Genomic DNA, 13,840 nt, shown 5'->3' on the forward strand with positions numbered 1-13,840 from the left:
TAGTAAGAAATTTTAGATATTAAGAAAACGTAGCGAGGCAGAATCATTAAAGAAATTAGAGAGGATGAAAAAAGTGACAACTTTGAACCAAAACCCACAAATTGGTTTGGAACAGTTTTTGACATAAGGCACATTCATCTCCTGCTCTAGTTCAAGAAGAGCTTAAAGATCCCTTTTCAGATCAGTGCAAATGACAGCAATAACTTAAATAATTGCATGTTTCTCAGAATCAGCAATATCAGCAGTATGAAGAAAAAAAATGGTTTTGGAGCTGGGACAAGGCAGCAGATTTTCATTGTTTACTCAAATGTTTCATAAGTAGTTTCCTTTGTCAAGCTACAATTAATGTGCCATGTATCATTGAAGAATAAAAAGATTTATAAATAGTTTGAATACAAGGACTACGCCATTGTTCTTATTTGTACTGGTAAATACAAGACATGCCAGATAAGACTTCTCGAAGTGGGTTTCAAACTCTCGTACTAAATTTAAAGCCCTCTACTGTTAGCCAGCTTGGTTAGAAAAGTAGCACCTTCAATGTTTTGCCCCACCAATCCACCCCTTTCCCTCTCTCAAAAGGATGTTACATCCGGCCCCGCATCCCTGAAGCAGTACCCAGCCCAAACAGCACAAGGGATGCATCGTGCCTCTGTGGCTCAGGCAGCCTCTCCCAAAACGTATTCTGTCATTCCTGCTTAGCAGCATCTTCCCTTTCTTTGTCTCTCTTAGTTTCTGGAGCCCCGCACCAGATATGTGCAACAGAGGAGACAGGTTTTGAGTACCTCTATCTCACTCCTAGGTCCAGCGAGGACTCATGGGGTGGGTGCAGGAGTGACACGGAGCCAGCTAAGCCACAGGACCAAGGCTGGGCTGAGTCAAAAAGCTCCACATAACCTGGTTACATCGTGCAATTGCGGTTTACAGCCATGGCTGCAGTTCACATGGTATCAAGGTGAAAAGTCCTATGATTTTCTTTCCAAGAGGAGAAAGCCATTCATCTTGCCTGTCTTCATTAATTTCTGGGTCTTTACTATGCCAGCAGTAAGCACTGTCTGAAATCATCATACCTTGCCTGATTAAAGAATGAATGCTTTTTTTGCCTAGACTATGGATTTGGGAGATACGAATGTCCCCCAACTTGAAAGCCCAAGCTTCCTAACAGTGCCAGTCATGAAATGTATCACAAGAAGCAGCTACAAACGTACAAACGGAAAAGAAAACACAGTACCTCATGTTTCCCTGTCTGAAAATGAAGGCAATCGCCCCTCTTTTAAGAGCATGTGAATGTTCCCAAGTAAAAAGTGCTATCAGGATCACTGGTCTGCTTCTCCAAATATTTCCATTTTTAAATCAATACCATCACTAAATCTTTCAAGTTTATACACGTTCCTCATTTATACCCTTCCCTCCCTTCCTTGGAAACTAGGAATCTATTTAAAGTGAAAAGGAAAAAGGCCTAAAAACCTAAAGATCCACCTGAGAAAAGTCTCAGGTAAAAGTTCTGTCCTGCCTTACAAGATTGCTCACCTTGGCTCCTGAGGAACCATAGCACGTAGAGCTGAATCGCCCTGTTCTTGCTCACTGTACCCAGGCCTAAACCACTGTTGGAAATCGCTGTACCAGGTACTAGAAATCATAAATTAGGTAGAGTTAGACACATCAATAGAAGAAAATTATAACTAGGCAAGATGCTTGTACAAGACCCTGGTAGGGTCACTTATGAAAAAAAAAAAAGTTGAAAAGTTCAACTCTGAGGAAGACCACCTGAGCAAGGCCGAAGGCCGGAATGACCCTCTAAAATTGATGCCAAAAGAAGATGCCGCCTAAACTCCGCCCAGGCCCCACCTAGACTCTGCCCATCATTAATATGCAATGAGATGTTGTAATTACATGAATACTATATGAAATGTTCTTGCAATCATGTATGTCAAATGTATAAATTAGCCTGTTTCGCACCTGTGCTTCGGAGGCAGTTCCGGTGGTGCAAACCACCTCCTCCCCTGCGCACAAATAAATGCCTTGCTGCTAAAAGCACAAAAAGTCTCCTAGCAGTTTTCTTCATTCCGAGTTTTTTTTGGCACCAAAGGATATGAAAGATGTTTAACTGAACAAGCAGTTCACCTCCCAAACTGTTAGTGTCTCTCATTTGTCCTACGTGATATACATGTTAGCACCACTGGTCTCTAGCAAACCCACTGCTCCTTTCAAGAAAGCTGCCCACTGAAGGGTTAAACATGCAAACAAGATCCTGTCTAGTTCCGTTTAATCCCTAGTAACACAGCACAGAAGATGAGGTATTGTCCCTGGGTTCTTATTATTACTGCCCGCCAAGAAACAGGGTACAACATACGACCACCCAAAATATCCCAGAGCATACACAATTGTTGCTTTGGGAAGTAGGATTGAATAAAGTCACATGGTTTTCAAGTGATGCCAATACGTATTAGTCATTCTATATTAAATACAAAATCATGATGATGAAACCTTCAGCCCTGCCTGATGAGGTTAAAAGCAAATTTATGTGGAGACCCAAGAAAATGAGCTAAGCAATTGCTGAGTTTTTTCTTTCAGCAGAAACACATAAAAATGTGTAAAATGGCAAACAGAAGGGCTCCCTTCAGGACACCTACATTATTTTTTTTTTCTTATCTGAGAAGAACAGTTCAACACCTGATCATTAATACAAGAAAGGAAAAACTAAGACTGATCACAGAGCACGTTCACACAATGTCAAATCGTCTGGTTTGTCACTGGAGATTACACAGAAATAAGGCTAGAAGTCCAAAATAATTTTTACAAAAGCCTTCAAATTAAATCACCAATATCAAAAAGCTGTGACATACAATGGAACGAGCACCTGGGTTTTCTTTGCAAATCTCAAAGCATTTGGTGCTTTGAGCACAAAGCTTTACCCAGCTACTCGCACTTTTCGGACCGCCCCTCCCACTTTCTCTCCATATAGTAACAACAAACACGAAACATACACAAATATGAAACCTAGCCCTAAAAAAACTAATCCACAAACTGTAAATAAACAAACTGTTCTTTGCCTCCTATGTTTATGTTTTACTGAAAATACAATGTAAAGGTTCAGTTTGGAGGCAGGACAGCTGCTTTGGGATCCGAAGGGGATTCACCATAGCCCTTCCACTGCATAGCTCTTCCCTCCCGCCCTCGCTGCAGAAAGGGCTAGCATAAACCCCAGTAGCTACGCAATCAGGGGATCTATAGTCTGATCCTATGGGGCAAACCCCAGGGATGGATGAGAAAGACTGGTAAAAGCCTTTTTCAGTTGTAGCACTGGGCAGATCTTTCCAATGTAGATGATATTATTAACAAAACAAGAACAACAAAGGTGGAGTTTAGTGTCAGAATTTTTTTTGGGGGGGGGAATCACACCATTTCCCAAGGACAAGGATTGATTCACTTCTAAAGCAAGTGGTTTCATGAAGCCTGCTCTTTTATACTGCCTGCTGGCTAGACAAAGCCTAGTCACTGTTTCAAAGCTGTAAATATCTCTATTTCACACCAGGTATCTACCACCCATAACCATTCCTGAAGTCTACATTAGACAAAAAATCTATTAGCTTTTTTCCTACTGCTGCTGTCTTCATCAATCTCAGCCAGCAAGTTTAACACCACGTGGCTCTGAGTGCTCAGTGGCTCACTCGCATGCCACAGAGCAATTAAGATGATGTCTGGCATCAGGGCAGGAGGCATAGCAGGCAGTGAAGAAGAACGCAGAAGTTTTTAATCATATCCTATTAATGTTTTCCCCTTTACCTACATTCAGAAACAAACCCCAACATACTCTTCATAAGGGAAGAAAGAAAATACACAATATTCAAGACTTTTCCTCACAAAAAAACCCCCCTACAAACAAAAACTACCACCAAACACACCATCCTCCCAAAAAAGAAAAAAAAAACCAAAACAATAAAACAGCCAACAAACAAACCAAAACCAAACCAAACTTATATCCAGTTTATCTGTTCAGAAAGCTGTCAGGTAGGGTGGTACCAGACTTATTAGGCTTTGTCTGCACATCTGCATCAATGCTTTACAACTTGCTTCTCAAGGGGGAATCTAAAAATCGGTCAGTTTTCATCTGGCCATGTGTATATATATATATATATATGTTGTAGACATTATGGGCAAAAGAATGCTTAAGTTTTATGGCTTTAGATATTCTATAGGTTTGTGAACATTCATTGTCCTTCATTGGTGTTCTGGTTATACCACTGCTCAAGCCATCACCTGAAAAACCAGGACTGGACTGAAACATTAAACCTTCTGAATTACACATGATACACAAAGACTTTAGCAGGAGTGTGCTTTAAGGTGGGTTTCCAAAGGTAAGAGATTGTGTTTACATATTTGGGTACTGGCTGTTTTTTTATGAAAGAAGATTGGCAGCAAATTCGAAGACCAAAACATGTGCCCTGCATACATCAAACCAAACCAAAAAAGTTGCCATCCAAAAGCAACATGGAAAAAAGCTGCATTGCTTATTCAGCACCCACTGACAGTCAGCTTGCACAAAGAATGCCACTGTAGTAGTTCTTGTTCAAGTGTGGGACAGCAAAAGCCATTCCAGAGAAATTCAATCAGTCAAGAGAAAGACTGCATATGGTTATGTTTTTTAAAGTTGATAGCTGATTATAATTTATAATGTATTTCTAAAAAAGCACAGTAAGCTAATTACATTTGGGAGAAGCAGCATTTTAGAAACTATAAAGATACAAGTAGTAATAGGAAATCCTAGCTCCCAACTATTGCTTTCAATGTTCTTAACAGAATAAAACATTTGCTTTTGATTTCAGGAGTGGTTTGTATTCAACAATGTAAAATTTGTTTAAAGTTTCAATGGCGGTTCTCCTCCTTGCTCACCAAATAGTCACATTAATTACTTTTACAATGTGCAAGACTATTGCAACCATAGGGTCTCCTGTAAGTCCTTCTACAGTCAAGGAACTCTTTGGTCATGCAGGCAGACTCAAAGTTGAGGGATTACAATCCAAATACTCACTGACAAAGGCTTAACCCTCAAAACAACGGTCTACCAAGACAAAATTTAACATAGTAATAATTAGAAAAAATTACAAAGGTTAAATCTTTTACAAATACCAGCAGTGGTACAAAGACCTATATAAGAGGAATCTTCTCATAAGAACAGCATGAATTATTTAAACCAGCAGCACCACTAGAACAAGCAATTTTCCAGTACACTACTGTTCCTCAAAACATGGTAATCAACAGCACGTAGCACACACACCAAGATGAGCTCTCCCATACGTGCTAAGAATTCTATCTTTGAGAACAGTGCTCAAACTCTCTGCCTCAACAATTACTTTGTAGAGCACCAGAGAGTATAGGACAGTGAGGTTTCATACCTGTACAGAACATACTTAAGCCACAGTAAAACAATGATGAAGTGGCTAGGAAGAAAAAAGCTACAGCTGCCAAGTGAGAATCAGAAATACCACATCTGCTAAAATCAAAAAAAAAAAAAAAAAAAGAAACAAAACCCACCCAAACCACCACAGTATGCTTTGTGGCTCAGAACTAAGACATAATTCCTACGAGGAAGTATAGCTGGAGAGTAACGCCTGGGATGCATAGGGCTATGCGATACTGAGGCAATACGTTTGGCTCGTGAGGGAAACGCCTGAACTGCCACGCACTACCAGCATCCTCTGCTGGTTGACCCACTCAGCAGTGCCAGCCCCAAAGTGCCAGGACCTGCAAGTGAAATGGCTCCCAGTGAAGTGCAGAAGGCAGCTCCAGAAGATGGTGCAACTGAAAAACAAACACGAGGCTCCCTGCCGCACCAGGCTTCTCAGTAGTCCTGCAGAAGGCAGCAAGAATGGTGTAAACTATCAGCTCTGTGGCTCAATTACCAGACACAGCAAATAAAACACTGATACTTCACAGATGATGTTTCAACTCGCTTTCCACCCTTTGCTCCTGAAGCTGCTCACGCAGAGAACATTAAAGACCCTTCAGTCAAGGTTTTGTGATAAGAAAGGTTGCCAGCTCACATGTTACACTTTTACCATCTGTCACATCCAAGGACAGAAACAAGGCCATTTTTATAGTCAACAGTAAGGGCAAAGAAGTAACATAAATCAAACATGCAGGAGGAGACCTATCTGAGGGACTTAACCCGGCAGGGATGCCAAGCACACCCAAGACTTGAGACACCAGGTGAGCTGGTCAGAGAGCAATCCCCTACTGACCTGTTCTCAGATAAATACTGACACAATGACTGTAGTGAAAGCAGTTCAGTTAAACATATATATATATTCACATAGGAATAGGAAGATTTAAAACAATTAACAATTGTTAAAATGAGAAGGCACGTAAAACTCCAAAACGTCCATTATTACAACTTTTAGCAGCTGAAGTACTTAGTATCTACAATTCATCTGACCGAGATTGTGCCTACAGAAGCCAAATTTATGCACTACGCCTAAGCCTCTCTCAAATTTCTAGAGGCAGCTTTGAGAGAAACAGATTGAGGCAGACTAATTGAAAGGTTATCAGCAGCCTTAACTTTCAGGTCTTTTGCAGTGTGCTACCATCTGTAAAACAGCTAACAACAAATACACAAAATGGTTCGTTTAGAAAGCAAACAGGTAGTAATTACTGAATTAAAGCTTTACCTCTGCTCGTTGCGTGCGAGGCAAAACAGACGACTTTTCAATGGCATAAACATCCACCAAGTAGAGGCGCGCTCCTTGCTCCCTGTCCAAGATGGCAGCGGTCTGGATGACACCAGTATGGCGCCCAATGGTGAAGAGGCGCCCAAGACTCTTATCTTCGCATCGGACAGACACAATGTAGTATTCCACCTGAGCTTCAGAGCCCCGCGGACTCGCTGCTTCGATAGAGATCACGTTTGTCCCAATGGGCTCGCCTTCTTTTAAGATGGTTATGTACTTTGGCTGAGTGAAAACAGGCCCATCGACCCCTTGCAGAATTATAGTCATCTCGGTGGTGGATTTTCTCCTTTCAGGGCCAAGATCCGTGGCAGAAACTATGAGATTGTATATGAGTTGAGAAGGCACCAAAGCTGACGCTACTCTTAAGTCTCCACTGTAGCGATCCACAATAAAGGTTTCGGTATCTCCATTGACTATTTCATATTCCACTTCCCCATTGGCACCCTCATCAGGATCCGCAGCAATAATGGTCGTCAGGATGGAACCGATCACAGCCGAGGGGTCGGCTGCGAGAGCATTTTGCGATACGAACACAGGAACATTGTCATTTTGGTCCGTCACCAAAATGGTCACATTCTTCAAAGCAAATCGTCTGGACTCCACAGGAACCGCCTGGTCGGTGGCTTTGACTGTTAATTCAAAGAGATTAGCAAACTCACGATCTATTTCAGCGTTGGTAAATATTGTCCCTCTCACTTCATCTATACGGAAATGATTACCCCTTGGCATCTGTTGAATGATTGCGTACGTCAGCTGCCCATTAATATCTGCATCCGGATCGTGAGCAGTCACAGAAATAACAGAGCTACCAACAGGAACGTTCTCAACAATAGATTTAAAGATGTCCCCTGGAGGAAAATTGGGAGGGTTGTCATTGAAATCCCTAACATGTATTACCACTGACATTGTAGATGACCGTGGTGGCCTTCCTTGGTCTTTTGCTGTTATATTTAGCTTATATAGAGACTGTGTCTCAAAGTCCAGTTTCTTTGCAAGAAAAATACTACCAGTGTTGGGACTGATGCTAAAGGTCCCATGATTGTTTGTCCCCGTAATGCTGTAGTGGAGGTCAGCATTGTCACCTGAATCTGAGTCAGTGGCAGTGACAGATGACACAAGTTCACCAACTCTCATGTTTTCCAAGACATCCACTAACAAGGTTGATTTAGGGAAGGAAGGACTGTTGTCATTTTCATCCAGCACATCAATGCTCAACATGCAAGTTGAGCTTAGGGAAACTGCTCCAGAGTCTACCGCTTGGATGACAAGCGAATATGACGCAGTAGCTTCATGATCTAGTTTGCCTACTAACGTCACTTGGCCTGTGCTACTATCTATCGCAAACTGTTTTTCTTCATTCCCCTTGATTACAGAGTAGTGAATCAATCCATTAACCCCTTCATCAACATCTGAGGCAGAAACTCTCAGCACCTGTGTCAGATTTGCTGCCAACTCTGATATAGTAGCTTGGTAAAGATCTTTCAAAAATTTGGGGGCATTATCATTGATGTCTTTCATGTAGATTTGTACAGTTGCCTGGTCTTTTAGAGGCTTTGGCAGTCCCTGGTCTGTTGCTATTACCGTGAGACTAAATACCGCAGCTCCCCTTTGTCTCATAAGAGCTTCTCTGTCAAACTGATGAGTGCTTCTTATTTCCCCTGTTACCGCGTTCAGCTCAAAATCTGGCTGCATATGCTCAAATGAATATCTGACTTCACCATTTGGCCCAAAGTCTTTATCTACAGCATTTATTTTACCTACATAGGATCCACCCCTCTGCTCCTCTTCAAAATAAAATACGTAGTTGGTGCTGTTGAACAGGGGCCTGTTATCATTCACATCCTCCAGAATTACAGTAACATTTACGGTAGCATTGAGTGGTTCTACTGCTCTGTCAGAGGCAACAACCAGTAAAATATATCTTTCCTGAAGTTCACGGTCCAGTTCACTTTTTATATACAGCTGACCATCTGGGAATATGCCAAAGGCATCCCCAGTATTTCCTTCAATTATGCTGTAAGCTATTTCACCGTTCACTCCCGAGTCTTTGTCGGAAGCCTGCACCTTAAAGAACCTGGAATTCACAGGCTCTGACTCCAAAATAGTAATTTCATAGGAAAGCTGGTCGAACGCAGGTGGGTTATCATTTACATCGTGAACAGAGACAGTCAGGATAAAGTTCGAGGACAGCTGCGGCACCCCCATATCCGAGGCCAGGATTTCAACCTGGTAAGACCCAGCATTTATGTCAAGCGGCCCTATTAAGCTTATGGCACCCGTTTGCTCATTGATCAAGAACAAGCCCTTTGGGTTTTGCTTAAGGCTGTAAAGGACCATGCCATTAACACCTTCATCAGGATCAACAGCTTTGGCCTGGAATATGGCATGCCCAGCTTTCCAGTTTTCAACCACATTTACACTTTCCACCACATGAATAAAGTGTGGGGAATTGTCATTTAAATCTTTGACGGTTATATTAACCACAGCATCACCAGTTATCACCCCACCACTAGCAACTACCTTCAGCTGGTAAAACGCTTGCTCCTCCCTGTCAATAATACTAGCTGTGGTGATCTGTCCCGTCACCCTGTTGATGGCAAACACGCCCCTTTGGTCACCTGTTGTAATAAGGTAACTGATGTTGGTGTTGAGGTCCATGGTGGAAGCGAAAACAGTACCTACATGGTAACCCAGGGCAACATTTTCAAAGACAACAAAACTGTACACGCCCTGGCTGAAAACTGGTGGATTGTCCTGGGTGTCCAAGACAGTGATGGTGACAATGGCTTGGTTCTGTGACTGAAGATGGCCACCATCAGTAGCCACGATCTGCAACTGGTAAGCAGTTTTCTCCTCCCTGTCAAGGGCTATTTTTGTTGTGATGACCCCTGTCTGGCCATGGACCTGAAACCTAGAGGTGTCTCCAGCAGAGATGCTGTACTTGACTGTCCCATTGGGTCCCAGATCAGGGTCTGTGGCAGACACTGTGGTCACATAGGTCCCAGCTGGCTCATTCTCTTGGATATGGGCAAAATACTGAACAGGATAAAACACAGGGCTATTGTCATTCACATCCAGGAGGCTCACGTTAACTCGGGCTATCGAAGAAAGGGGAGGAGAGCCTAAATCAGTGGCCAGGACCTGCAGGGAGAAGTATGCCTGCTCCTCCCGGTCCAGCTGCGAGACAGTGCTGAGCTTGCCCGACACAGGATCTAAGCGAAAGATCCGGCGAGGGGTCACCGAGGAGGGGCCAACTGCTGCCACCACTGGCTCAGCTTCCTGCAGGGAGAAGCGGACAGTCCCATTGTCCCCCAGGTCCCCATCTGTAGCGCTCAGGACCAGCAGCTCAGTCCCCGACGGGGAGTTTTCAGCCAGGGACACCTGGTAGCCCTCGGGTTGACTAAAGCGAGGTTTGTTGTCATTGACATCCAGGATGGTCACCACCAACTGGGCATAGGAGAACTTGGGCTGCACCCCCTGGTCACGGGCACTGATATTGAGCACCACCTGAGAAGCAGTCTCCCGGTCCAGCCCGCTGGAGATGGACGTGCCCATGGCATGCCCAGTGGTGCTGCCCTCTGGGCCGGCTGTGGTGACCAACCCGCTGTGTTCGCTGATGCGAAACCAGCCAAGCTCATTTCCCGAGACGATGCTGTATTTGAGGTTGGCATTGAGGCCCGAGTCACGGTCCGTGGCACTCAGGCCCCGCACGTAGCTGCCCAGGGGCACCTCCTCACTGATGTTCACCCTGTAGACCGACTGCCCAAAGACTGGAGGGTGGTCATTAATGTCATTCACAAAAATCACCAGGCTAGCTACAGAGGAGCGGCTGACAGGAGCTGTCACCACCCCATCAGGGGAAAAGGCAGAAGTTGGGGAGCCCGGTGGTGCCGGCAGGGCTCCATAGTTATCCGCCACTGCCACTGTCAGGTTATAGGCCGGGATGCGCTCCCGGTCCAACGCAGCTGCTACCTTTATAAGGCTGAGGTTGGGTACCTTACTGCTGTGCACCTCAAAGTGCTGCTGCTCGTTTCCTGCCAGGATTGACACAGAGATGTTCCCGTTGGCTGCAGGGGAGTCTGCATCGCTCACTGTCAGCAGGGCCACCACTGTGCCGGGGGCTGCATTCTCGTCCACGGAGGCAAAGCGGGAGGTGGCTGGGAAATAGCGAAACTTTACCCGGGGCTCATTGTCATTGACATCGAGCAGGCGGATGAGTGCCTCAGCCCGGCCGCTCAGTGCTGGCACCCCTCGGTCCATGGCCTGCACCGTCAGCGAGTACTGCTGTCGCATCTCATAGTCCAAGCGCTCCCGGATGCGGATCACCCCGCTCTCAGGGTCCACCTCAAACGGGAGGCTGCCAGCCCCCTCCCCGCCGCCACCGCTGCCATCACCTCCTTCCAGGCGGTAGCGGATGTCAGCGTTGGTGCCTTCATCAGCATCAGCTGCAGCGACCTGGAGAACACTGGCCCCAACAGGCGCATCCTCGGGCACTCGTGCCTGGTAAAGAGTCTGGCTGAAGACGGGTGGGTTATCATTGATGTCCTGGACGGTGACGTTGACCTGAAGGTACCCCCCGCCGACGGGGCTCGCCCTTGTCCTCCACCTGCACCAACAGCTGGTAGCTGGGGGTGGCCTCCCGGTCCAGCCCACCCCTGGAAACCAGGTGCAAGAAAGCTCCTTCACCGCTGGGGTTGAGAGTGATGTTGAGCCGGAAACGTCCCTCCTCGTTGCCGGCCACGATGCGGTAGGAGCCGTGGTCTACGCCGTTGGTGCCGCTGTCGGCGTCGGTGGCCGTGTCCAGGATAAGCTGGCGCCCGCTGCCCGTGTCCTCCTTGAAAGTCACCACGATGGAGGGGTCGGGGAAGACGGGCGCGTTGTCATTGAGGTCGAGCACCAGGACCCGCACCTCGCTGGGGTAGGTGGGCTGGCTGGAGAGCACCACCAGGTCCACCACGTCGCTAGCCAGGCTCTCGCGGTCGATGGTGGCGCGGGTGTGCAGGGCGCCCGAGGTGCCGTTGATGGAGAAGAGGGCATGGTGCTCGCTCAGGCGGTAGGTGAAGCCGGGCCGGGTGGCGATGGTGCCCACCCAGGTGCCGGGCGGCTGCTCCTCCAGCACCCGGAAGACCTGGCGGGGCTCCGCGGCGGCGCCCAGCGGCAGCAGCAGCAGCAGCGGCGGCAGCAGCAGCAGCGGTAGCAGCGGGGCCCCGCGGCCGGCGGCGGGGCGGCCCATGGCGCCCCGGGGGGGACGGCGCCCCGAGGCCGCTGCTCCCGGCGGCGCCCCCCGGGGATCCGCCTCCCCCCGCTCCCGCTTTCCCGCCCGCTCTCCTCACCCGCGGAGGCTCCGCTCGCCCTGTCCCGCCGCGGACGGGAGCAGACCCGCCGGCGCGCCGCGCTCACGGGGCGCTCCGCCGCTGCCGCTCCTGCCGCCGCCGCTCCTCCCGCCGCCGCTCCGGGGCTGGGGGGCGGCCGGGGGCGCCGCGCCGCATCGCCGCTCACCAGCCGCCGTCGCTACCGCCGGGAGCCCCGCGCTCCGCCGCTCCTCAGCGGCCGCCGCCCCGCCACCATGCCCGGGCGCGGGCGCTCAGCGGCGGTGCTCAGCGGCGGTGCGCGGCGCCGCCGGGTTTGTAATCCAGGGCCGCAGCGCTCGCCGCCGCCCGGCCCCAACTTTGCCCTGCGCTCATTGATCCCTTCCCTCTTGACGCCCGGGGCCGGCTCCCCCCCCGGCCTCCCATTGGCCGCCCCGCCCGCCGCCGCCCCGCCCACTGCCCCGCCCCGCCCGGCGGGGGCCCCGCCACCCCGCGCACCTGGGGGTCCGCCCCGGCCCCTGCGCCCGGGGGAGGCGGCGGGGCAGGGCGGGGGGGCTGTGCCCATCCGGCTGTCCCGGGAGGGAGGCGCAGCCCCCCCGCCCGCTCCCGCGTGCAGTGCGGAGGGGGTCGGGGCGGCGGGGACCCCCCGCCTCGCCCCGGTCGGGCCGAGGAGGGGCGGTGTCGCGCCTGCCCCGCACGGCGAGGGTCGTGGCGACGGGCGGCCGCGCCGCGCCGCGTTTTTAAAGCGGGTCTGTAAGGAACTTATGGGCTGCGCGGGGGGCGCGACACGTTATCCCCGCGAAGATGCTCCGCTGTGCAGCGGTAAACTTCCCGGGACACGGAGCGCAAGCGGCAGCGCGGTGCCGGCAGCCCCGGGCCCCGCCGCGCTCCAAGCGCGGGCCGAGAGCGCCCTCTGCTGCCCGCCGCCCGCCCGGTGAGCCGGGACGGGACGGGGGGGCTCGCTGTCCCGGGCGGGGGGCGGGGGGAGTGAAGCATCGCAGGGATGCAGGAGCATCACATGGAAAATGCGCCCTCGGTCTGGGTGAGGTCGCCGCCCGCCCGCCAGCCCACACCTTGCTCCGTCCCGACCCGCTGCAAGCAGCGCGGAGAGCCCTAATCCCGCCGGGAGCCAGGGCAGGGACGGCCCCGCGGCCAGCGGGGGCAACAGGCTGATGCCGAGTTCGGTGACACCCCAGCGCGAGCAGGGATGCCAGCGCGGCGGTCGCCAGCCTGGGGGCAGCAGTGCAACTGACCGGGCACACGCAGCCCAGCCACGTAACGAAATCAGCAAATACGGAGTTTCTTTCTCCCCGTGAAGTAGTTTATGAACCCGGCAGTGGATTTTCCAACAGGAAAAAGTAAGAAAAGAGAGAAGTTAGGTGAAAAGATACTAGGAGAGCGTACGAGTAATGTGGGGTTGGAAGAACTGTGAGGATAAGGTGTCAAAGGCAGTTTGTGTCACGCCCATGTCGTACTTTGCCCCCCCACCCCCCGATGGGATTTCAAAAGGAAGATCAAACAAACAGTAGCGGCAGCCTTGACCGGGTTAGTAGGGGCGAAGCGGTGGTTCCTGCCCCTGCCCGGTACCGTCACCTAAGGCAACGAGGTGCCTCGGGCCATCAGCTCCCGCAAACCCCCTCTCCGTCGGGCGAGGAGCCCCCCGCCACGGCCAGCGCACGGCCCCGTGGCACGGCGGGTGGGAGCGCTGATGCCCAGCACCCCTCCCTGTGCACGGGCACCCCGTGCCACCGCCGGGACCCCCCCTCCCGGACGCGGCTGCCCTCAGCCGGTGTTTAGTTTTGCACC

At 50.0% G+C, this 13,840-nt stretch overlaps 1 protein-coding gene across 1 annotated transcript in view; it reads right to left on the reverse strand.

Moving 5' to 3' along the window:
• FAT4 (FAT atypical cadherin 4) overlaps positions 1 to 12,376 on the reverse strand; it is a 151,213-nt gene extending 138,837 nt beyond the window's left edge. The window contains 2 exon segments of the mRNA XM_056325024.1: positions 6,666 to 11,300; positions 11,302 to 12,376. Coding sequence (XP_056180999.1) covers positions 6,666 to 11,300; positions 11,302 to 11,958 — 5,292 coding nt within the window. The 5' untranslated portion in view covers positions 11,959 to 12,376.
• Between the last annotated feature and the right edge of the window lie 1,464 nt (positions 12,377 to 13,840).

The sequence above is a fragment of the Falco biarmicus genome, chromosome 1 (assembly GCF_023638135.1).
Source record: "Falco biarmicus isolate bFalBia1 chromosome 1, bFalBia1.pri, whole genome shotgun sequence".
In the NCBI taxonomy this organism is placed as follows: domain Eukaryota; kingdom Metazoa; phylum Chordata; class Aves; order Falconiformes; family Falconidae; genus Falco; species Falco biarmicus.